The 25,003-nt window shown below is 43.7% G+C and overlaps 1 protein-coding gene, 1 long non-coding RNA gene and 1 pseudogene across 2 annotated transcripts; 1 reads left to right on the top strand and 2 right to left on the bottom strand.

Moving 5' to 3' along the window:
- Positions 1–353: 353 nt before the first annotated feature.
- LOC109903350 (gastrula zinc finger protein XlCGF57.1-like) lies at positions 354–8,634 on the bottom strand. Its single transcript, XM_020499990.2, has 3 exons — positions 8,124–8,634; positions 6,439–6,526; positions 354–3,450 (listed from the first exon to the last, which is right to left on the bottom strand). The coding sequence occupies exons 1-3, from the start codon at positions 8,382–8,384 to the stop codon at positions 2,021–2,023; spliced, it is 1,779 nt and encodes a 592-aa protein (XP_020355579.1). The 5' UTR covers positions 8,385–8,634; the 3' UTR covers positions 354–2,020.
- Positions 8,635–8,668: 34 nt separating this feature from the next.
- Positions 8,669–17,837, top strand: LOC109903351 (oxidoreductase NAD-binding domain-containing protein 1-like; annotated as a pseudogene).
- LOC116353421 (uncharacterized) lies at positions 16,683–24,722 on the bottom strand. The gene is made up of 2 exons (XR_004202902.1): positions 24,516–24,722; positions 16,683–19,820 (listed from the first exon to the last, which is right to left on the bottom strand). It is a non-coding gene; the product is annotated as an uncharacterized LOC116353421 (long non-coding RNA).
- Between the last annotated feature and the right edge of the window lie 281 nt (positions 24,723–25,003).

Here is a 25,003-nt window from a genome sequence, read left to right as displayed (position 1 = left end):
TGGCTTTGGGACAAGTCTCTGAATGTCATTGAGTGTCCCTGCCAGAGCTTGGATGGGAACCGGATTGAACATCTCTGGAGAGACCTGAGAATAGCTGTGCAGCGACACTCCCCATCCAACCTGACAGACCTTGAGAAGATCTGCAGAGAAGAACAGAAGAAACTCCCCAAATACAGGTGTGCCAAGCTTGTAGCGTCATACCCAAGAAGATTTGAGGCTGTGATCACTGTCAAAGATGCTTCAACAAAGTGCTGAGTAAAGGGTCTGAATACTTACAGTATGTAAATCTGATATTTTTTTTGCAAAAAAAATCTAAAATGTTTTTGCTTTGTCATTGTGGTATTGTGTGTAGATTCAGGGGGGAAATTATTTAATCAATTTTAGAATAAGGCTGTAACGTAACAAAATGAGGAAAAAGTCAAGGGGTCTGAATACTTTCCGAATGCACTATGTATTTGCTATGCCTCCCCTAGTTCAGATGGAAACAGTTGTAGCCATTTTCTGAGGATAACTGACTGAATAATTTTGTATTAGAGTACACAATCAAGATTTGAGCCATACAATTCAGACCATTCAGATGGCAGACTGATCAATTCGCTGACTGATAACTTGTATTTCTCTTTCGTAGGCTTTGTCACCATCAGTTGTTACCAGGAGATTCAGCATACAGTAATATTATTTGAAATGAAATGAAAAAAGTACTAAAAAGGGTGTTCATTAACAAAACAATGTAACTATGATCTACTATACTGAACAAAAATATAAACGCAACATGCAACAATTTAAAAGATTTACTGAGCTACAGAAAGTCAATTAAAATAAATCAATTAGGCTCTAATCTATGTACTTCACATGACTGCGAATACAGATATACATCTGTTGGTCCTAGATACCTTAATTAAACATAAAAGTATGGGTGTGGATCATAAAACCCGTCCGTATCTAGTGTGACCACCATTTGCATCATGCAGCGCGACACATCTCCTTCGCATAGAGTTGATCAGGCTGTTGATTGTGGCCTGTGGAATGTTGTCCCACTCCTCTTCACTGGCTCTGCGAAGTTGCTGGATATTGGTGGGAACTGAAACATGCTGTCATACACGTTGATTCAGAGCATCCCAAACATGCTCAATGGGTGGGATGTCTGGTGAGTATGCAGGCCATGGAAGAGCTATGACATTTTCAGCTTCCAGGAGTTGTGTACACGTCCTTGCGACATGGAGCCGTCCATTATCATTCTGAAACATGAGGTGATGGCGGCGGATGAAGGGCACGACAATGGGCCTCAGGATCTCAATATCTCTGTGCATTCAAATTGCCATCGATAAAATGCAATTGTCTTGGTTGTCCATAGCTTATGCATACCCATACCGTAACCCCACCACCACTGGGCATTTTGTTCACAACATTGACATCAGCAAACCGCTTGCCCACACAATGCCATACACATGGTCTACAGTTGAGAGGCTGGTAGGATGTACTGTCAAATTCTCTAAAACGTCTTGAGGCGGCTTATGGTAAAGAAACTAACATAGCATTTGTCTGGCAACAGCTCTGGTCGACATTCCTGCAGTCAGCAAGTCAATTGCACACTCCCTTAAAACTAGAAACATCTCTAGCATTGTGTTTCGTGACAAAATGGCACATTTTTTTAGGGCCTTTTGTCCCCAGCACAAGGCGCACCTGTGTAACGACCATGCTGTTTAATCAGCTTCTTGATATGCCACACCTGTCAGGTGGATGGATTATCCTGGCAAAGGAAAAAATGCTCACTAAAAGGGATGTAAACAAATTTGTGAGCAATAAGCTTTTTGTGTGTATCTTTTATTTCAGCCCATGAAACATGGGACCAACACCGTACATGTTGCGTTTATATTTTTGCTCAGTATAATAATGTTTCAATGTTTTCCATGACTATATAACGTTATTGTTTTACTGTGGTGGATTCATCTAAAAGTGATTCCTATGAATACAATGAATTTCATAATAAAAAAGGTGTCATAAAAAATGGCAACCATGATCATTTACGACATCTAGGCAGGTGTTTGGAGAGATGTGCTTTCCGAGTGAAGCTGAAAAGGCAGTGGGGGCAGGGATACGGTCTCTCCCCTGTGTGGGTCTTCATGTGGACTTTGACGTGACTCTGTTCATAAAAGCTCTTCCCACATTCTTGGCAGGAGTATGGCTTTATATCACGGTGAGTGTGGGTCCTCATGTGACTGGACAGAGAACCAGAACGGTTAAACCGGCTGGGGCATTCAGGGCATTCAAATGGCTTCTCCCCAGTGTGTAGGAGCTTGTGCTTGGACAGATCCCCAGACTGAGTGAAGCTTTTACTGCACTCGGTACAGGTGTATGGTTTCTCACCCGTGTGAGTCAGGTGATGGTTCTTCAGGTGTGAGAGTCGAAAAAACTTCTTGTCACACACTGTGCAGTGGTAGGGCCTCTCCCCGGTATGTGAGCGCATATGTAACTTCAACAACCCCAGCCTCAAGAACGCCCGCCCACAAACCCCACAGTGGTAGTTCTTCTCGTTGCTGTGGATCTTCAGGTGTGTTTTCAGATAAGCTTTGTCAGCAAAGTCTTTACCACAAACGGTGCATTTGAAAGGTCTCTCCCCTGAGTGTGTTCGCAGGTGAAGCTTCAGATGGGCCCTGCTTGCATACCGCTTATCGCATTGGGTGCAGGAGAACTTCCGCTCACCAGTGTGAACCGACATGTGAGTCCAGAGGAGCGACTTCCGTTTGAAAGTCTTCCCGCAGTCCTGGCATTTGAACGGCTTGAGCCCCGAGTGTATTAACGAGTGATAACGGTAACCGCTGTTCTCTGAGAAGCGCTTGCCGCACTCCTTACATTCGTACGGCTTCTCTCCAGTGTGGATGCGCATGTGAGTGTCCAGGCTCGTAGGAGTACTGAGGATCTTCCCACACTCTGAGCAATGGAAGCCGACTTCCAGACAGACCACAGTCTTAGTGTCCTTAGGTTTAGTGCCCTCTGGTTCTTGACACCGGTGTGGCCCTAGTCCCCAGCAATTTTCAAAGCTCTTCCCACAGTCAGCACAACTGATATGACCATCGGTGCGAAAAACAGCCATTTTGTGCAAATTCTTGCAGTGCTTCAGCAGGGTTCCCAGGTACGGGAATCTACGGGCACACTGCGGGCAGGGGTGGAGTTTCCCCGGAACCCTGGGGGGACGGGCAGGTTTCTGGGGAAGGGCGGAGGGGTGGGCCTGGCGGGTGTGGATGTGTAGCTGTCGTGGGGTATGGAACATGCAGCTGCACTGGGGACAGCTGTGTGTGGGGGCGTACACGGTTTTACTCTTTGAGACGTGGCTTTTCAGCATGGCCAGGTACTGCTTCTGGTGTTTGGTCTTGATGTGGTTCTCCAGGAAGTAACAGTCAGTGAAGGAGATGGTGCAGTGTGGACAAGGAAAGAACTGCGGAGAACAGACTGAGAGAAAGGGATAAAGAGGTGATTAGGCCTTGAACTCAGAATAGCCTGTTTTCTGTTCAGCTTGTGAAGATGAGGAGGACCAAAGATCAACTTTGATAGCTTGCTACTACGATAATAGATTTTTTATTAAAAACAATAGGTTTCTTGCCCGTTATGTATTTATCAGAGTTGTTGACCTCACAATAAGCCATATTCGAGTAACTTACATTGTGGTGCTGAAACTTGAAGAAGCAGCCGCAGCACAATCGAAAATGGCTCATGGTGCAGAAAGTAGGAAAATTTGAGTAGGCATCATTTCAAGGTCTTCATTTTAATTAGACTTTACTAACAACAATAGGGCTTGGAACCTATTTAAGGTAGGCCTACCTGTTTGACAGACTAAATTAGGCTATATAGGCTGCTATATCCATAGATTTTATTGGTCAATTCCTACACCCAATATCCACTCTTTAAATAGCATACCTCTGTCAGTGAAGGGCTGTTCATTTAAAACCAAGACTTGAATTGAGAAGGTATGAAAGAAAATGGCAAAACGCATGTGTCCAACACACTATGAGAAGATTGTTAGCTTAAGATTTAAGAAAATAAACGTAAAAGGTAGGCCTACTCTGTCTGGGGTGGAAAGGTAGGCCTACTCTATCTGGGGTGGAAAGGTAGGCCTACTCTGTCTGGGGTGGAAAGGTAGGCCTACTCTGTCTGGGGTGGAAAGGTAGGCCTACTCTGTCTGGGGTGGAAAGGTAGGCCTACTCTGTCTGGGGTGGAAAGGTAGGCCTACTCTATCTGGGGTGTAAACGTAGGCCTACTCTGTCTGGGGTGGAAAGGTAGGCCTACTCTGTCTGGGGTGGAAAGGTAGGCCTACTCTATCTGGGGTGTAAACGTAGGCCTACTCTGTCTGGGGTGGAAAGGTAGGCCTACTCTGTCTGGGGTGTAAATGTAGGCCTACTCTGTCCGGGGTGGAAAGGTAGGCCTACTCTGTCTGGGGTGGAAAGGTAGTCCTACTCTGTCTGGGGTGGAAAGGTAGGCCTACTCTGTCTGGGGTGTAAACGTAGGTCTACTCTGTCTGGGGTGGAAAGGTAGGACCTATACTCTGTCTGGGGTGGAAAGGTAGGTCTACTCTGTCTGGGGTGTAAACGTAGGCCTACTCTGTCTGGGGTGTAAAGGTAGGCCTACTCTGTCTGGGGTGGAAAGGTAGGCCTACTCTGTCTGGGGTGGAAAAGTAGGCCTACTCTGTCTGGGGTGTAAACGTAGGCCTACTCTGTCTGGGGTGGAAAGGTAGGCCTACTCTGTCTGGGGTGGAAAGGTAGGCCTACTCTGTCTGGGGTGGAAAGGTAGGCCTACTCTATCTGGGGTGTAAACGTAGGCCTACTCTGTCTGGGGTGGAAAGGTAGGCCTACTCTGTCTGGGGTGGAAAGGTAGGCCTACTCTATCTGGGGTGTAAACGTCGGCCTACTCTGTCTGGGGTGGAAAGGTAGGCCTACTCTGTCTGGGGTGTAAATGTAGGCCTACTCTGTCCGGGGTGGAAAGGTAGGCCTACTCTGTCTGGGGTGGAAAGGTAGTCCTACTCTGTCTGGGGTGGAAAGGTAGGCCTACTCTGTCTGGGGTGTAAACGTAGGTCTACTCTGTCTGGGGTGGAAAGGTAGGACCTATACTCTGTCTGGGGTGGAAAGGTAGGTCTACTCTGTCTGGGGTGTAAACGTAGGCCTACTCTGTCTGGGGTGTAAAGGTAGGCCTACTCTGTCTGGGGTGGAAAGGTAGGCCTACTCTGTCTGGGGTGGAAAAGTAGGCCTACTCTGTCTGGGGTGTAAACGTAGGCCTACTCTGTCTGGGGTGGAAAGGTAGGCCTACTCTGTCTGGGGTGGAAAGGTAGGCCTACTCTGTCTGGGGTGGAAAGGTAGGCCTACTCTGTCTGGGGTGGAAAGGTAGGCCTACTCTGTCTGGGGTGGAAAGGTAGGCCTACTCTGTCTGGGGTGGAAAGGTAGGCCTACTCTGTCTGGGGTGGAAAGGTAGGCCTACTCTGTCTGGGGTGGAAAGGTAGGCCTACTCTGTCTGGGTTGGAAAGGTAGGCCTACTCTGCCTGGGGTGGAAAGGTAGGCCTACTCTGCCTGGGGTGGAAAGGTAGGCCTACTCTGTCTGGGGTGTAAACGTAGGCCTACTCTGTCTGGGGTGGAAAGGTAGTCCTAACTTTTGAAAGTACCATGCTCAAATTCCTAATGATGTCTCAGATTTAATTATTTGCAAACAGGGACAGTTTTGTTACAAACAAGACACACTGATTTGGCATTCGAGAAATATGATAAGATTAACACATAGGCCTCGCTCTCCGTCCATTTGTATTATCCTGTAATTTGTGTGTTATTAAAAAAGATTCTGCTAATATGTACAATTGCATGAAATGTTTATAAAAAGGCAATTTTTTCTCTGACCTGAAAACATAGTGACAGATTCATGCAATGATTTTACAATAAAGGAGATCTTTCCACCCCAACTCTTGTCCATGGCGAACTCACAACCTTCAGGCCCTCAGCCCTGTGTGCTATAAAAATGCCTGCATTGCCATCTAATGCACACAGGTCGAATAACAGTTTATAAAACTACATATGTAAGGCTCTAGTCTGTCCAAGAAGTGAGGATAAATGCTAGGCATGTTTTCTGGTACCCGCTTTGTGTTTTAATTCTTATTTGGGTATAGGGGAGGGTCACTTGTTTTTTTTACAGTCTTCAGGGAGGGTTTAAGTTAAATATATTTTGCTGAAGGGAGGCCATCCATTTTCATTAGAGGTCTGATTTTCTTCATCTAACCCTTATTGTAAATAACGTCCACTCCCTATGGGGTGGGAGAGGGAACACATAAAAAAGAGAAATGTAATTTTCCTAATTCCAGAATAAAGAAATAATCCCTGCTGATATCAAATTAAAATCTTCAGTAATGTATCACCCATTTTCACTGCAGTATTGGGTGTAGACTGGAGTATGTACATGTCCTACCTTCACTGTTGTCTTCATCCCTCCTGGCATCTGTCTCCTCCTTCACCAAACGCACTTTAGTTTCTCTCAGAAGAGTCTTAAGCACCACCTTATAGATTAGAAAGATGAAGAAACCACAGTAAGCATAAACCAACAACCTTCACTGAACAAAAATATAAAACGCAACGTGCAACAATTTCAAGGATTTTACCGAGTTACAGTTCATAGAAGGAAATCGGTCAATTAAAATAAATTAGGCCCTGGTCTATGGATGTGGCCTGTGTAATGTTGTCCCACTTATGTCCGTAGCTTATGCCTGCCCATACCATAACCCCACCACCACTGGGCACTCTGTTCACAACGTTGACATCAGCAAACCAAGGTTAGCATTTGCACACTGAAGTCGGTTATGACTTCAAACTGCAGTCAGGTCAAGACCCTGGTGAGGACGACGAGCAGCAGATGAGCTTCTCCGAGACGGTTTCTGACCGTTTGTGCAGAAATTCTTTGGTTGTGCAAACACACAGTTTCATCAGCTGTCAAGGTGGCTGGTCTCAGACGATCCCACAGGTGAAGGACCCGGATGTGTAGGTCCTGGGTTGGTGTGGTTACCACATGCCAAATTCTCTAAAATGACATTGGAGGTGGCTTATGGTAGGGAAATTAACATTCAATTCTCTGGCAACAGCTCTGGTGGACAGTCCTGTAGTCAGCATGCCAATTGTGGCATTGTGTTGTGTGACAAAAACTGCACATTTTAGAGTGGCTTTTTATTGTCCCCAGCATAATGATCATTCTGTTTAATCAGCTTCTTGATATGCCACACCAGTCAGGTGGATGGATTATCTTGGCAAAGGAGAAATGCTCACGAACAGGGATGTAAACAAATGTGTGCACAATAAGCTTTTTGTGCATATGGAACATTTCTGGGATCTTTTATTTCAGCTCGTGAAACCAACACCTTACATAATTTGTTTATGAGCTGTCCATCTTCGATTGATTGTGCTGCGGCTGCAGCTTTAGTTTCAGCACAATGTAAGTTACTCAAATCTGGTTTATTGGGAGGTCAATAACTCTGATAAATACACCATGGGCAAGAAACATAATTGATTTAATTAAAAACAATATAGTAGCCTCAAGCTATCAAAGTTGACCTCCGGTCCTCCTCATCTTCGCACTCTCCTTCTCAAACTGAACAGGACACAGGATATAGACTAGTCAGCGAGCAAGATAGTTCATATTTTGGACTAGGCCTAATCAAATAGTATTTGCGGAAGAAGCATTTGACTCTTGCTGAACTGCCACCGTAGGCCTACACAGCACAGCCATTGGTTAGGCAGATCAGCAAGAGCAGAGCAGGCCAGGGCTCGGGGTTGGAATATCCATTGCAGTGTATAATGCAGCCTAGTTGTATTTACAGCATCCCAGCAGCTCTTAGAAATATAACGTTGCTCTGTGCATCACACTAAATAGCCAATAGGCTCACTTGATATTGAGTGCCCAGCTGAGAATCAGAGATGAGGGGCAGCATCAGGCACGTCGATAAATAGCCTAATAAACAACTAATTCTAAAACACTGAGAATTTGAAATTTCATAAATTACATGACCCTCCCCTGGACTAGATTTTCCTCCAGGTAACCATTCTATAAATTTCGATCCATCCTTAAAAGTCGCATGTTTGGGAAAGACTACTAACTCATCTTACGTTGGACAATTTTGTTAGTATCACCACAGGACTCCTCGATATCTTGCTATAACGGGTCGCTTGGCTGGACGTAGTTTGATGTTGCTTGATGTGCTTTTGCTTCTCCAGCAAAGGACGTTTGGAATGGTCACCAATTTCCTTCCGTTCAAAGTCTCCTGGTTCTTTTTTTATTCGGATGGAGTTGAAAGTAACCCCATTAGTGTTATACTGTATAGTCCTCTTGGTTGTGTTGCTTTGCTTTTTCCCAGGTTTGTTATTCATCGTGTGGACTTGAGTATCTTCGTCGACACGTTCCCCTTCCTTTGAATTCTGCGAGAAAGACTAGCTAGGTAACGTTAGACTGAACTCAAGACCAGCTCACCACAATGATATCCTATCCAACACACTAAAAAATAAAACATTAGGCTGCACTATCCCAAAAAAATAAATCCGCAGATTTATGCAGAAACTATACATCTGCATGACTCAAATGCTGAAGCCTAACTGATTATTGATAGAACATCCATGTGGCATGCGCAGTATCTGCGCAAATGAACACACGAAAGAGCATGCCGTCAATCACTTCCGGAGTCAACAAATCTTCCACACATTTCAGGAATGTAATCTAACCTGCAAGAAGATCATATCAAACATATTGTCATACATTGGCAAGACTTGCTTTTCAGAGAGACTAGCTATATTCCTTAGGGAATGCAGTCAGTGCTACGATAGCTGTAAATGTTAAGTGAAAGGGAATAGGCTTGTTGTGTGACTGGGCTGGCTGAGTTAGCATGCTATGGATTTCTCTGTTTTAAAAACGGTGGTTGCACAGTTGGTTAGCAGCGGGCTTGGGGTTGATTGTGCGGCTACTACACCTGTCACGTCTTTAACAACACCAAAGCTGCCATACACCCGGAGCTACTCGCTTGTTTTTAGATGATCATGATTTACTTAAAGTTTGCTGGACCCATCTGACAATGGGTACACGTCTATGTATTGTTTGTTTTGACGTCAGCACACAGGTGAGACTGCAGTCTTTCAAGGGGCCATAGAGGTTATACACGTAACTGACCTTTGTGCTGATTCGCTTGGCTACATTATTTTCTGATAGACAGACATGTTTAAATAAAGTAGGCATTTCTGTTGTCTTTTCAGGAAAATGTCATCCAGAAGACAAACAGACCACCTAGAGAGGACAGCCAGCAACTACAGACAAGATGTAAGTGACCATCCAGCTGTGTTTGTACTGTAGCAACAAACCTGTGGTTTATGCAATCCAAAACTGAAAACAGTTTTAGATCTGTGTTATGATGAGACTGACAATATCGAAGACATTTTGTTAATCTGTGTATGTCTAGGCTAAAGGTTTCTAATGTACAGATTCTCAACTATTGCCACAGTTTAATTGTGTTAATCTTCATGACAGGTTATTTCATTTTGGCATCATGGACAAGTCTGAGACAGTGAAACGCCTCCGGCTAGCTGTCCATCCAGACTTCACTTTCAGAGCTGGCCAGTGGTGAGTAGTACAGTACTGTCATTTGTTTGGCTACATTTATAGCTCATTGAAAGGAGACTGAATACAGCATTTACACCAATGGCTTTGGGGAGAGGATGTTTACACCTATCCAATCCTTTCAGATCTGCACAAGTGCGTAGGCTATAGGTATGGGTAGATACGGTATAAGGGGAGAGGCAGTGTGTTGTCACAATTAAATTAACCAGTATATCACATCAACAGTTTGTTGGACAAAAGGTCCATACAGGGGTATAGAGGTTATCAAATTCATTATCTGGCACAGGCTGCTGTCAATCATCACGCACAGTGAGAGAAATGACCTGTTGCAATCCATCAAGGTCTTGCGCAAACCTCTTTTTATAATGGCTGTAATACCTTTACCAGGCACTAGAGGGAAGTGTTGTATTGAATGTGTGTAATGCTATTTACAGTGTTGCTCTCCCCTGCCACTGTTCCCCAGGTCATTGTGTTAAAAGACAATGTTCTCAATCAACCCACCTGATTAAAATACAGGTAAATAAATACGTTGATAAACAAATGCATATGATGACAGCAGGAAGCAGTTAGGGAGGATTTCCAACTTACAAGATTGTTTCAGACCCACTAACAGGCTTCATAACATGTGCCATTTAGCACTCTGTTTTTCCAAAGCGACTTCGTCATGCGTGCATTCATTACCAATGGGTAGCCCCGGGAATCGAACTCACTACCCTGGCGTTACACGTGGCACGCTCTACCCACTGAGCTACAAAAGAAAACAGCATTAGTATTGTAGCTAAAAGCAAAGCACACATCCATAAACATGTTTAATTTATGATGTAAAAGTACAGTTGATAAATATCCCCTTCAACTCTGTGGTCCATACTGTTGGTGGGTGGTTTGTGTATAAACAGAAGAGGTTGGTGAGTTGCCCCGCCCGTGTTCAGTAATGGATGTAAAACGGATGTAAATACTATACCTTACACCTCCTCCAGTCCATATGACAGATGGGTAGGAGGAGTGGGAGAAACATATGTGTGTGTCTCTGTTTACGTGTCAGAGAGGGAGAGATGCTTGCTAGTTGTTATTGCCTTGGAGGGCTGTGTACTTTTTTTCTTCTTTTTGTCCAAACTTGTGGAAAGTTACCACTTCCTGTGGTATGTTATGTAAAGATATGTGAGTGACATGGACACATTCTGTACATTTTGAGGTTGCTTTTGAATCTGTTAGATTACGTTCTCAGTTGGACATGTTTTGCATTATTTAAAAATAAGGATTCTCTTTTTGTCTCTCGGTCTGTCTCTCTGTGTGTCCAGGGTGGACTTCTTTATCCCTGGTATGGAGAAGGTAGGAGGATTCTCTGTGTGTTCCAGTCCAGGTCTGCTGCAGAGAGAGGGCGTTATCGAGCTGGCTGTCAAATACACAGAACATCCCCCCCCGCACATTGTATACACACCAAGGTGAGTGTGTGTGTGTACATTGAAATGAACATTTTCACATGTAGTTTGTTTCTGCTTCAAAATCAATAGCATTGTCAGTGTCTGTCAGTCTTTCTGCCTGTCTCTCCATTTGGTGTGTGTGTGTGTGTGTGTGTGTGTGTGTATGTGTTTTTCTAGATTGTATTGTAAGTCTGATCTCATCCAGTAGCTGTGTCTTCTCTGAGCAGTAAGCTGTGTGTGACTGTGGTTGTCGCCACATAAAGCTGTCTGATATTCCACAGTAAAGTGGTTGGAGACTGTACTCAGCCTTGGGATTGTTTGATGAGCCTGTTGTTAACTCTTCCGTCTGTACTGGGTTAGAGTGTGGGGACTGTGACAACAGATAAAGCAGAGGAGTGTGTGTATATACGTGTGTGTATAAAGGGAAAAGGAGAGGGAATTTGCTGCTGTTGTCTTCAAAATACCCCCCCCCACCAGCTATAAGATCTCTCTCCCATCGTGTGTGTGTGTGTATAACAGCTGTGTGTGTGTATAACAGCTGTGTGTGTGTATAACAGCTGTGTGTGTGTGTAACAGCTGTGTGTGTGTGTGTAACAGCTGTGTGTGTGTGTGTGTAACAGCTGTGTGTGTGTGTAACAGCGTCTGTGTCTCCTGAGACTCCGATGCTGCACTGGATGTCTTTTTTTAATCTCTAAAACAGACTTTCTCCACAATAGGGAACAGAAAGCAGACTTCTAGAATGTGGACACATCTCATACCTGAGTTATTTATCATTACAAAATAAACACTATTTTTATTCCTTCTCTCTCTCTCCTCAGTGCACTATGGACTCCCATGTAGCGATGCGTGTAGGCGGTAACTTCTTCTTTGACCCCCTGCCCTCTGACTCCTGTGTTGACCTGATGTTGGGGGCGTGGGCATTAACCCTTTATACTCCATCCTGCTTCACGCCGCTGACCTGCTATGACAGAACCCCGCAAAAGTAGGGAGGGGCTACAACATAGGCTCCACCCACCTCTGCTACAGCGCCAAGAACGCACAAGAGCTGCTCTTCAAAGTGAGGGGGGAGGGGTACGTGGGTTGACTCATAACTCGCAATCCCTGAGGTTATATCCGCAGGGCGGGTGGGTTTGGGGGGGGAGTAGGTGGGTCTACATTGAGGTTTATTTTATTATCTGCTGTTAGTGTGTAGCCTAAGGGACTTCTAATCCATTTTTATTGGTCACATACACATATTTAGCAGATGTTATTGCGGGTGTAGAGAAACGTGTTCCTAGCTCCAACAGTGCAGTAGTGTCTGTCAAAATGGAACGTCAAGGGAACTGTGCTGTTCAGATGGGTTAAATGGAATAGTAACCTAACTGAAATCTGGACTGTAGGTCTATAACCTCTCACATTGCCTAATATAACATTAATGCCTGCAGAATGAAGCATTTGTTGCAGTAAAATTACACACCAAATGTAAATTGACTCAGGAACAGGAGTGGAGAAATATGATTGATTTATTTCATCATAGAGAATGAATACACGGTTAGCACTGCCACATTTACAGACGGTCCCTGTCTTTATAAGCACCATAAAAGCTGATTTTAGTCATTCAACCACATAAAATATGCATCTAAGCCAAACAAAACATTTTCTGGCTCGTTTTAACAGCTTTTAATGTCCTTCAAACCGGTCAAACTGATGTCAGTTTGAAAATGTTGCTTTCTTTGTGTTATTGCATTTTCTCCCCAGTCCCTAAACATCTTTGCTGTGTGAGAGAAGCAGAGAGAATTTTGATTTTATTTTATTAGGATCCCCATTATGGCGACATTTGGTCTTACTGGTGTCTGACACATAACAAAAAAGACTACAGACAAGACTTTACATGCATTCAAAAACATGAACATGTAGTGTGTGTGTATCAGTTACACACACAAGTAGGTCACATAGGGGAGAGGCGTTGTGCCGTGAGGTGTTGCTTTATTTGTTTTTTGAAACCAGGTTTGCTCTTCACTTGCGCTATGGAAGGGAGTTCCATGCAGTCATGGCTCTGTATAATACTGCATGTTTATTTGAATTTGTTCTGGACTTGAGGACTGTGAAAAGACCTCTGGTGGCATGTCTGGTGGGGGAAAGTGTATGTTTCTCAGTGCTGTATGTAAGTTGACTGCAAACTATTTGGAATTTCTTATAAACTTGAAGTGATGCAGTCAGTCTTTCCTCAACTCTTAGCCAAGAGAGTCTGCCATGCATAGTATTGATATCACCCCACTGATTACAATGAAGAGTAAAATGTCTCGCTCTGTTCTGGGTTAGCTGCAGCTTAACTAGGTCCATCTTTGCAGAACTTGACTATAATCAAGATGACCACCCTTGATGCATTCATTCTATCCATTTATGACATTCTGGTGAGCAAGGGTTTACAGTTGAAGTTGGAAGTTTACATACAACGTAGCCAAATACATTTAAACTCAGTTTTTCACAATTCCTGACATTTAATCCTAGTAAAAAGTCCCTGTCTTAGGTCAGTTATTATTTTAAGAATGTGAAATGTCAATAAGTGATTTATTTCAGCTTTTATTTCTTCCATTACATTCCCAGTGGGTCAGAAGTTTACATACACTCAATTAGTATTTGGTAGCGTTGCCTTTAAATTGTTTAACTTGGGTCAAACGTTTCAGGTAGCCTTCCACAAGCTTCCCACAATAAGTTGGGTGAATTTTGGCCCATTCCTCCTGACAGAGCTGGTGTAACTGAGTCAGGTTTGTAGGCCTCCTTGCTCGCACACGCTTTTTCAGTTCTGCCCACAAATGATCTATAGGCTTGAGGTCAGGGCTTTGTGATAGCCATTCCAATACGTTGACTTTGTTGTCCTTAAGCCATTTTGCCACAACTTTGGAAGTATGCTTGGGGTCATTGCCATTTTCGACCAAGCTTTAACTTCCTGACATGTCTTGAGATGTTGTTTCAATGTATGCAAATTTGTTATTATTTTGTGAAGTGCATCAGTCCCTTCTGCAGCAAAGCACCCCCACAACATGATGCTGCCACCCCCGTTCTTCACTGTTGGGATGGTGTTCTTCGGCTTGCAAGCATCCCCCTTTTTCCTCCAAACATAACGATGGTCATTATGGTCAAACAGTTCTATTTTTGTTTCATCAGACATTTCTCAAATGTACAATCTTTGTCGCCATGTGCAGTTGCAAACCGTAGTCTGGCTTTTTTATGGCGAATTTGGAGCAGTGGCTTCTTCCTTGCTGAGCAGCCTTTCCGGTTATGTCAATATAGGACTTATTTTACTGTGGATATAGATACTTTTGTACCTGTTTCCTCCAGCGCCTTCACAAGGTCCTTTACTGTTGTTCTGGGATTGATTTGCACTTTTCGCACCAAAGTACGTTCATCTCTAGGAGACAGAACACGTCTCCTTCCTGAGCGGTATGACTGCTGCGTGGTCCCATGGTGTTTATACTTGCGTACTATTGTTTGTACAGATGAACGTGGTACCTTCAGGCATTTTGGAAATTTCTCCCAAGGATGAACCAGACTTGTGGAGGTCTACAATTATTTTTCTGAGGTCTTGGCTGGTTTCTTTTGATTTTCCCATGATGTCAAGCAAAGAGGCACGAAGTTTGAAGGTAGCCTTGAAATACATCCACAGGTACACCTCCAATTGACTCAAATTATGTCAATTAGCCTATCAGAAGCTTCTAAAGCCATGACATAATTTCCTGGAATTTTTCCAAGCTGTTTAAAGGCACAGTCAACTTAGTATATGCAAACTTCTGACCCACTGGAATTGTGATACAGTGAAATAATCACAAAGTAGATGTCCTAATCGACTTGCCAAAACTATAGTTTGTTAACAAGAAATTTGTGGAGTGGTTGAAAAACAAGTTTTAATGACTCCAACCTAAGTGTATGTAAACTTCTGACTTAAACAACTGTATTTAGTCTTCTGGGGCAACAAGTAATGACAGAAGAGAAGCTGCATGTATCTAATTATAGACAAGTTGACTAACAAACAGCCTCTCAAAAAATCGTTCTGCTGTCTGACTGTAGACAACAGTGCATTTTCTATATTAGCTGGTTAGAGTTGGGTGTGGGCCTCCGATTTCCACTTTATCACATATAGCCGGGTGGTTGCAGATGGCTTATTAGCAATTGTGGGCGGGTGAAAAAACAGTTGACCCGCGCATCACTAGTGTGTGTGTTAGTGTTACTGAGCTACAGTTCATATAAGGAAATCAGTCAATTTTAAATAAATTCATTTGGCCCTAATCTATGGATTTCACATGACTGGGAATACAGATATGCATCTGTTTGTCACAGATACCTTTCAATGGCTGTGCGAAGTTGCAAGTCCCAAATTTGCTCAATGGGTGACATATCAGGTGAATATGTAGGCCATAGAAAACTGGGACATTTTCAGCTTCCAGGAATTGTGTACAGATCTTTGTGACATGGGGCCGTGGATTATCATGCTGAAACATGAGGTGATGACGGCGGATGAATGGCACAACAATGGGCCTCATGATCTCGTCACGATATCTCTGTGCATTCAAATTTCCATCAATAAAATTCAATTGTGTTCGTTATCCGTAGCTTATGCCTGCCCATACCACAACCACACCGCCACCATGGTACAATTGAAACCTGGATTCATTATTGAAGAGCACACTTCTCCAGCGAGCCAGTGGCCATTTGAAGGTGAGCATTTGTCCACTGAAGACGTTTACGACACTGAACTGCAGTCAGGTCAAGACCCTGGTGAGGACGATGAGCACGCAGATGAGCTTCTCTGAGACGGTTTCTGACAGTTTGTGCAGAAATTCTTTGGTTGTACAAACCAACAGTTTCATCAGCTTTCTGGGTGGCTGGTCTCATGATCCAGCAGGTGAAGAAGCTGTATGTGGCGGTACTGGGCTGGCGTGGTTACACGTGGTCTGTGGTTGTGAGACCGGTTGGACAAACTGCCTAGTTCTCTAAAATGACTTGAGGCAGCTTATGGTAGAGAAATTTAAATAAAATGTCCTGGAAGCAGCTGTGGTGGACATTTCTGCAGTCAGCATACCAATAGCACGTTCCTTCATCTTGAGACATCAGTAGCCTTGTGACAAAACTGCACATTTTAGAGAGGCCTTTTATTGTCCCCAGCACAAGGTGAACCTGTGTAATAATCATTCTGGTTAATCAGCTTCTTGATATGACACACCTGTCAGGTGTCATAATCCATCCAGATTATCTTGGCAAAGCAGAAATGCTCACTGACTAATGTGTTCACAACATTTGAGAGAAATAAGCTTTTTTTGTGTGTATGGAACATTTCTGGGATCTTTCATTTCAGCTCATGGGACCAACACTTTACATGTTGCGTTTATATTCTTGTTCAGTGTTTGTATATATCTAGTTGTATTATATCAGGGTTTGTGTGTGGGAATGAGACCAATAATTGTTCCTCCTTGTCCCTGCTCTTCTTCTCTGCTCTCAGAAAACCATCATAGATGTGTGTAAAGAATTCCCAGAGAAATTCTCCTGTGACATCCACATCACTGCACAGATGGCAGACATCGACCAGGAACTCCAACCGTCCATGTACCGTAAGTACTACAGAATGACCTTAACACAACCACAAATGTTTACTGAGACAATCTGTAATGGGTTGGAAATGAAACTAAAGATGGTTTATTAACTGGATGTTTCATTTGGCTGTTAAAAAATACATTCCCAATTCATTTAAATGGATGCTAGCCCATAAAATGACACCACTACATGAAAGTACATTTTCCATGTGTTTTTATTTGATTTTTTAAATAAATGTTGATTTGATCTTCCACAGGTGGGAGGCTATCAGAGGTTGGGAGTTGCGTCGCCACGTCGACCCTAACACTGCTGTGTTACCTGTGTGGCCCTCCACCTATGATAGAGAGCGTGGTCCAGACCTTGCTCAGTTTAGGCCTATCCCAGGACAGGATACTGTTTGAGAAGTGGTGGTAGTGCGTACTGGAGACAGACCTCTTCAACTATCCACTGCTGCGTCACTTGATATTGTATATCAATGGTGGGAGGACCCACCCTGCTCTCCCCCCCAGTCCCTATGATATCAATGGTGGGAGGACCCACCCTGCTCTCCCCCCAAGTCCCTATGATATCAATGGTGGGAGGACCCACCCTGCTCTCCCCCCCAGTCCCTATGATATCAATGGTGGGAGGACCCACCCTGCTCTCCCCCCCAGTCCCTATGATATCAATGGTGGGAGGACCCACCCTGCTCTCCCCCCCCAGTCCCTATGATATCAATGGTGGGAGGACCCACCCTGCTCTTCCCCCCAGTCCCTATGATATCAATGGTGGGAGGACCCACCCTGCTCTCCCCCCAAGTCCCTATGATATCAATGGTGGGAGGACCCACCCTGCTCTCCCCCCCAGTCCCTATGATATCAATGGTGGGAGGACCCACCCTGCTCTCCCCCCCAGTCCCTATGATGTCAATGGTGGGAGGACCCACCCTGCTCTCCCCCCCCAGTCCCTATGATATCAATGGTGGGAGGACCCACCCTGCTCTCCCCCCCAGTCCCTATGATATCAATGGTGGGAGGACCCACCCTGCTCTCCCCCCCTGTCCCTATGATATCAATGGTGGGAGGACCCACCCTGCTCTCCCCCCCAGTCCCTATGAATTCTAAGACCAACCCAGCACACACCACCCAGACCACGCACCTGCCCACGTTACCATGGCAACATTTTTGGGGCCTTTGGACCATATTTTTCCACAGGTGTGACCTGGCCACTTTAACTATGCCACTTGGTTTACATACTCGATATCATCTACTGTATCTTGCCTATGCTGCTCTGTACCATCACTCATTCATATATCTTTATGTACATATTCTTTATCCCCTTACACTGTGTATAAGACAGTAGTTTTTTTTTGAATTGTTAGTTAGATCACTTGTTCGTTATTACTGCATTGTCGGAACTAGAAGCACAAGCATTTCGCTACGCTCGCATTAACATCTGCTAACCATGTGTATGTGACAAATAAATTTGATTTGATTTGATTTTGATTTGGCTGCATCACTTGATTTATTTTACCTCAAATATGTATTTCTACCAGGTACCAACTTGTACAACTGGCTTGACTCGGCTACAATTTGAACAAATTAACGAATCTCTCTTTACCGGAATAGTCACCTATCACCTGACTCGGGTGTTCCCCAAATGCAATGAACATCAGTTGTACAACCTGAGTGTGTATGGACCATTGATCTGATGGTGATCTCTGAGCTGTGTGAAGTGCAGTATAATGAGTGTATATATATAGCTTTCCTGATGATCCACTACAAGGATGGAGAAACACACTCAAACTGTCCTCAACTCATTGACTGTAATAAACTGAATCCTGCAGGGATGCAAACTAGTCACCTTTTGGTGTAATTCGCCGTTTTGAATCCAAAATAGGTGACCTACGTGATTCGTGTAGATCCGATGAAAAAAGTTTTGGGGGGTGGTTTGGATCACAGCTGTCTAAGCGAACGAGTAAACCGCGTTTGTAGCAATACTGACTGTATGCAAGGCTCCGCCAATCGTTTACATAACAGAATGGAAGAAAGAAGAGACAGCCAATCACTAGTTACAGCACCAACGATAACGTTAGGTGATAAGCCTGACCAGGGTGAGAAGGTGACAAAGCGTACTTCATGAGCTGTAACCGAAACCTACTGGTATTTGGAAAGTTTGAGGTGAGGGAGAAATTGTGATGGACATTGGCTCGGCAGAGAAATGTTGAGTAACATTAGCCAATTTATCTGGTCAAATAAATGAGTTTATGGTGTGAAAATTAGCTTTGCTAATAAAGTCAGACAGCTACAACATCAGATGAGTAAACATTAGTAACCTAACCAATTCGCACCGAGGTAAAGACAGTTTCAGGTTTGATATTTGACGGATATTCGCATGTAGTTTTCCTTATGTCCACCAACAGCAGTTAGGGACCGTCAACATAATAACAAATCAAATTTTCTAAATTCAATAGCTCTTTAACCTAAGGTGACCAGATTTCTGAAATGAAAACCAGGGACATTTCCAGTTCTGCGGTCAATATATAATTAAAATATCCAATGTTAATATCTATGAAATAAAAAGGGGGGACAATTCCGGTTTCATGTATTGAGTCTAACACTGTGATAGAGAAAACAACTGTTACAGAAACACTACAGACAAGACAGAACTGTCCGATCTGAACAGCCATTCAGTGGTCCTGGTAGTCTGGGTAGAACTGATCTGAACAGCCATTCAGTGGTCCTGGTAGTCTGTGTAGAACTGATCTGAACAGCCATTCAGTGGTCCTGGTAGTCTGTGTAGAACTGATCTGAACAGCCATTCAGTGGTCCTGGTAGTCTGTGTAGAACTGATCTGAACAGCCATTCAGTGGTCCTGGTAGTCTGTGTAGAACTGATCTGAACAGCCATTCAGTGGTCCTGGTAGTCTGTGTAGAACTGATCTGAACAGCCATTCAGTGGTCCTGGTAGTCTGTGTAGAACTGATCTGAACAGCCATTCAGTGGTCCTGGTAGTCTGTGCAGAACTGATCTGAACAGCCATTCAGTGGTCCTGGTAGTCTGTGTAGAACTGATCTGAACAGCCATTCAGTGGTCCTGGTAGTCTGTGTAGAACTGATCTGAACAGCCATTCAGTGGTCCTGGTAGTCTGTGTAGAACTGATCTGAACAGCCATTCAGTGGTCCTGGTAGTCTGTGTAGAACTGATCTGAACAGCCATTCAGTGGTCCTGGTAGTCTGGGTAGAATAAGAGCAGAAGAGAACATGAGCAAAATTGAAAAAAACAGACAATAGTATATGTGAAATACTTAACATAAGACGAAAAGACGCTGATGAGATTGGTAACTACATAATATACAGTGGGGAGAACAAGTATTTGATAACCTGCAAAATCGGCAGTGTTTCCTACTTACAAAGCATGTAGAGGTCAAATTTTTTATCATAGGTACACTTCAACTGTGAGAGACAGAATCTAAAACAAAACTCCAGAAAATCACATTATGATTTAATTATTATTTTTTACCCCTTTTTCTCCCCAATTTTGTGGTATCCAATTGTTTTTAGTAGCTACTATCTTGTCTCATCACTACAACTCCCATACGGGTTGAAAGTCATGCGTCCTCCGATACACAACCCAACCAAGCCACACTGCTTCTTAACACAGAGCGCATCCAACCCGGAAGCCATCATTGTATGATTAAGTAAATCATTTGCATTTTATTGACATAAGTATTTGATACATCAGAAAAGCAGAACTTCATATTTGGTACAGAAACCTTTGTTTGCAATTCCAGAGATCATACGTTTCCTGTAGTTCTTGATCAGGTTTGCACACACTGCAGCAGGGATTTTGGCCCACTCCTCCATACAGACCTTCTCCAGATCCTTCAGATTTCAGGGCTGTCGCTGGGCAATACGGACTTTCAGCTCCCTCCAAAGATTTTCTATTGGGTTCAGGTCTGGAGACTGGCTAGGCCACTCCAGGACCTTGAGATGCTTTTTACGGAGCCACTCCTTAGTTGCCCTGGCTGTGTGTTTCGGGTCGTTGTCATGCTGGAAGACCCATCTTCAATGCACTTACTGAGGGAAGGAGGTTGTTGGCCAAGATCTCACGATACATGGCCCCATCCATCCTCCCCTCTATACGGTGCAGTCGTCCTGTCCCCTTTGCAGAAAAGAATCCATGTTTCCACCTCTATCCTCTATAGATGTTTCCACCTCTATGCTTCACGGTTGGGACGGTGTTCTTGGGGTTGTACTCATCCTCCTCCAAACACGGCGAGTGGAGTTTATTTTTGTCTCATCAGACCACATGACCTTCTCCCATTCCTCCTCTGGATCATCCAGATGGTAATTGGCAAAATTCAGACGGGCCTGGACATGCGCTGGCTTGAGCAGGGGGACCTTGCGTGCGCTGCAGGATTTTAATCCATGACGGCGTAGTGCGTTACTAATGGTTTTCTTTGAGACTGTGGTCCCAGCTCTCTTCAGGTCATTGACCAGGTCCTGCCGTGTAGTTCTGGGCTGATCCTTCACCTTCCTCATGATCATTGATGTCCCACGAGGTGAGATCTTTCATGGAGCCCCAGACCGAGGGTGATTGACCATCATCTTGAACTTCTTCCATTTTCTAATAATTGCGCCAACAGTTGTTGCCTTCTCACCAAGCTGCTTGCCTATTGTCCTGTAGCCCATCCCAGCCTTGTGCAGGTCTACAATTTAACCCTGATGTCCTCACACAGCTCTCTGGTCTTGGCCATTGTGGAGAGGTTGGAGTCTGTTTGATTGAGTGTGTGGACAGGTGTCTTTTAAACAGGTAACGAGTTCAAACAGGTACAGGTAATGAGTGGAGAACAGGATGGCTTCTTAAAGAAAAACTAACAGGTCTGTGAGAGCTGGAATTCTTACTGGTTGGTAGATGATCAAATACTTATGTCATGCAATAAAATGCAAATTAATTACTTAAAAATCATACAATGTGATTTTCTCGATTTTTGTTTTAGATTCCGTCTCTCACAGTTGAAGTGTACCTATGATAAAAATTACAGACCTCTACATGCTTTGTAAGTAGGAAAACCTGCAAAATCGGCAGTGTATCAAATACTTATTCTCCCCACTCTACTTATAGGGACCTAATCTTTATATTTCTCAGAAGAATGTATTTTCTTCAGGATTGCTCTGTCTTTGGCCAGCTTCTCCATGAACTCCTGGCAAGGGAGGTTGACGTTTGTCATCACAATAAGCATGGCCTTGATGGTAGGAACAGTGAATCTATTTCTTGCTGCTGTCCATAGATCATTCATTTGGGAGAACACTCTCTCGACTGGTGCATTACTTCCAGGTAAGCACATGACAACAGATGCTAATCTAGCCCGGTTAGTGTGTGGGATGTCATTCACTTTGAAGTCGGTAACCACCATGCTCCATCTCTGACTGAGCGGTGTCTCAAATGTTTTCCATTCTTCAAGCGATCCCCCCTTTAGGAACTCTTGCAGGCCAGTAAAAACCATGCTCCATCTCTGACTGAGCGGTGTCTCAAATGTTTTCCATTCTTCAAGCGATTCCCCCCTTTAGGAACTCTTGCAGGCCAGTAACCTTGTCACACAATGTATCCTCATTGATGGTCACATTGGGGCATTTTTCCTGCAGTGTGCCTGCTGCCTTCTGGATCTCTTCACGCAGAGGTTGCCTTTTTAAAAAGAGACTATGTAAATCTTTTAGATTATCTGTGTGCTTTCCCCATGCTTGCAAGTAGTTCACAGCTGTAGTGAAGAATGATTGGGTTGTTTTGAGAAAGCTCTCTTTAGACATGACTCCATTTTCCTCTAGCTCTCTCAAAGTCCTCTGACCAAAACTGGAAGGAAGTTGTCACATCAGTCAATTTTGCCTCAACGTTTCTCAGAATTGCAGCGGACTCCACAGCACAGTGGTCCTGGCCTCCAAGCATCTTGATCGTGTCACTGAATACGGCTAAGTTTCCATGGACAAAGGCCAGCCAAAGTTCAGTCAGTGGATCTTCGAACATTGTTCACAGGGCATTTGTCAAAAGAAATAAAGGATTTCAATGGCACATACATTTTCAGCACTCTTTCTAGAGCAGGGAGCATGGACATCCAGTGAACATTGCTGTTTCCTAAAATGTTATGGTACTCCTGGCCAACAAACTCACAAAAGCCATTTAGTCTTTCTACTCCGATGGTGAAAATATGAACCTATTCCAATCATGTTTGTGAGCAGGTACTCAACATCATATGTTTGTGAGCAGGTACTCAACATCATATGTTTGTGAGCAGGTACTCAACATCATATGTTTGTGAGCAGGTACTCAACATCATATGTTTGTGAGCAGGTACTCAACATCATATGTTTGTGAGCAGGTACTCAACATCATATGTTTGTGAGCAGGTACTCAACATCATATGTTTGTGAGCAGGTACTCAACATCATATCCAAAGCTGTTCTAGCCGTGTTATGAATGATGTGGTCAGGACAACCTCAGCCAATCACCTCCCACTGTAGAGCATTTTTTACTTTGGTATGGACATTGACCCTCCCCAGCCTATTCAGTCCCCCAAAGTTGGTATTTGTTGTCAGCAGAGGATGTTTTCCAGGTTACATTTTTTGATGACCACCAGGACCTCAGCTGCAATTTTCTCTGCTGTTTCTCCATTCAATTCAACACAATCAAGCAGTTTTGTTTCCACAGATGTGCTGCCTTCATATATCTTACATATGACTACTATTGGCAGCAGCTTTACATGTCCATGAATGGACACATCAATGAACAGGGACAGAAATTCAACCTGGTCTAGGTCCTGTTATACCAAAGTAGTTGCCCATGTTGGTAACACGTTACTCACTATGGCGTCACATTTTGTCCTAGCACATGTAAACTTTGGCTCATAAAGCTTCCGTGTCAGTTGTGCTGTGCAGTCCATAGATCTGTAACTATGATTGTGTCACATAGTGTGGTATGCAAAGACACCCTCCTGCACAGCTAAACCATATTCTTCTTGAAGAATGTGGTGACAGAGGGCATACCAACACGGCCAATCAGAGAGACTTTATGCTTTTTCGTCTGCTGATGTTCTACCACTGCCGTTCTTCTCCGGCTGCCAATTGAAAGGGAGGAATTACAAAGGGTGCAGTGAACCATTCTATCGTCTTGACCTGAGCGTATAAATGGAAATTCATGTTTTTCATAAAGTGCATTTCTGTTTCTTGGGAAGAGTCATTGTATCTCCTCTGTCTGTTCTTCACTCTCCTTGTCACTCTTCTTACTCTCAACTTTTTCTTCTCTAATCTTTCTCCTCTTTTCTTCACTCATCTTCCTTTCCTTCTCTTCACCTTTCCACCTCACTCTTCTACACCCTCCTTGCTTCACTCTTTTTACTCCCTTAATGTTTCCTTCTCCTTCCTCTCCAATCTGTATTAATAAATAGCATACTATTAGATAAACTACTTTGGTTAACAGATTCCCATTGCTTGCCTCATTTCTGTATTTTATCTCAAACACATTGTTTGGAATAATAAATTGGCAGGTTCTGTAACCATACCTTTACCTTTCCTCCTCCTGTCTCCTTCACACTTCTTCCTATCTAGACTTCCTCCTCTCCTTCCTCTCCACTGCTAATGTTATCCATGAACATTTCTAACTATATTTTCACACTACTTATAATGCCAAACCATTGAAATTGTAATCTACAGAAATATTCTCAGAATGAATTGTGCATTCATTTAATACAATCATATTTTCAAAATAGCCCGTCCACTGCATGTTTACATGTGAAAGTTTTTTAACCTAGCTATAACAGTAGCTAGCTAACGTTAGCTAGCATAACCTATTTAAAACCTTATAGAGCAGATTATCTATCTACATAATAAATTGTGACATAACATCACTAGCTAGTATCTCAAACGATTGTAACTTACCTGGCTTGAAAAGACGTTTGTGGTGATGTTGTGGATTCACCTGACACTTGCTAGCTTCTGTCCGAGTTTTCCACTGCAGTTTTTTCTAAAACTATCGCGAGCAAGTAGTTAGTAGAAGAAGAGTGAATGAAGCTGCTATAGCGAGCAGCCCCCTCTGTTGGCCAAAACAAGCACAACGCGATTGAGACGTCAACCGGTAGGCTCTGCTGCCCGGTCTTTCTTGCCAAGTAAAATATTTCACTTTGCGGTCTGTTTTTAACACACAGTTAAAAACGGGGACATTTCCGGGGACAGGCCATCAAAAACGGGGATGTCTGGTCACCCTACTTTAACCATTACTCCTAACACTTTCAACCCGATGGCATAGACACACATTGCACACCCTTTAGTTTGTCAATTTTTATCTCACATGGTTTTACATTATTTAAAACATTTAGAATGTATATAGCTCCTTGGTCATGTGACTTCAAACAAGGTTCAGAATGTCC

Source organism: Oncorhynchus kisutch, linkage group LG14, assembly GCF_002021735.2.
Source record: "Oncorhynchus kisutch isolate 150728-3 linkage group LG14, Okis_V2, whole genome shotgun sequence".
NCBI lineage: Eukaryota > Metazoa > Chordata > Actinopteri > Salmoniformes > Salmonidae > Oncorhynchus > Oncorhynchus kisutch.
Note: the sequence above shows the minus strand (reverse complement) of the source record. Positions and strands in the feature narration are given on the sequence as shown.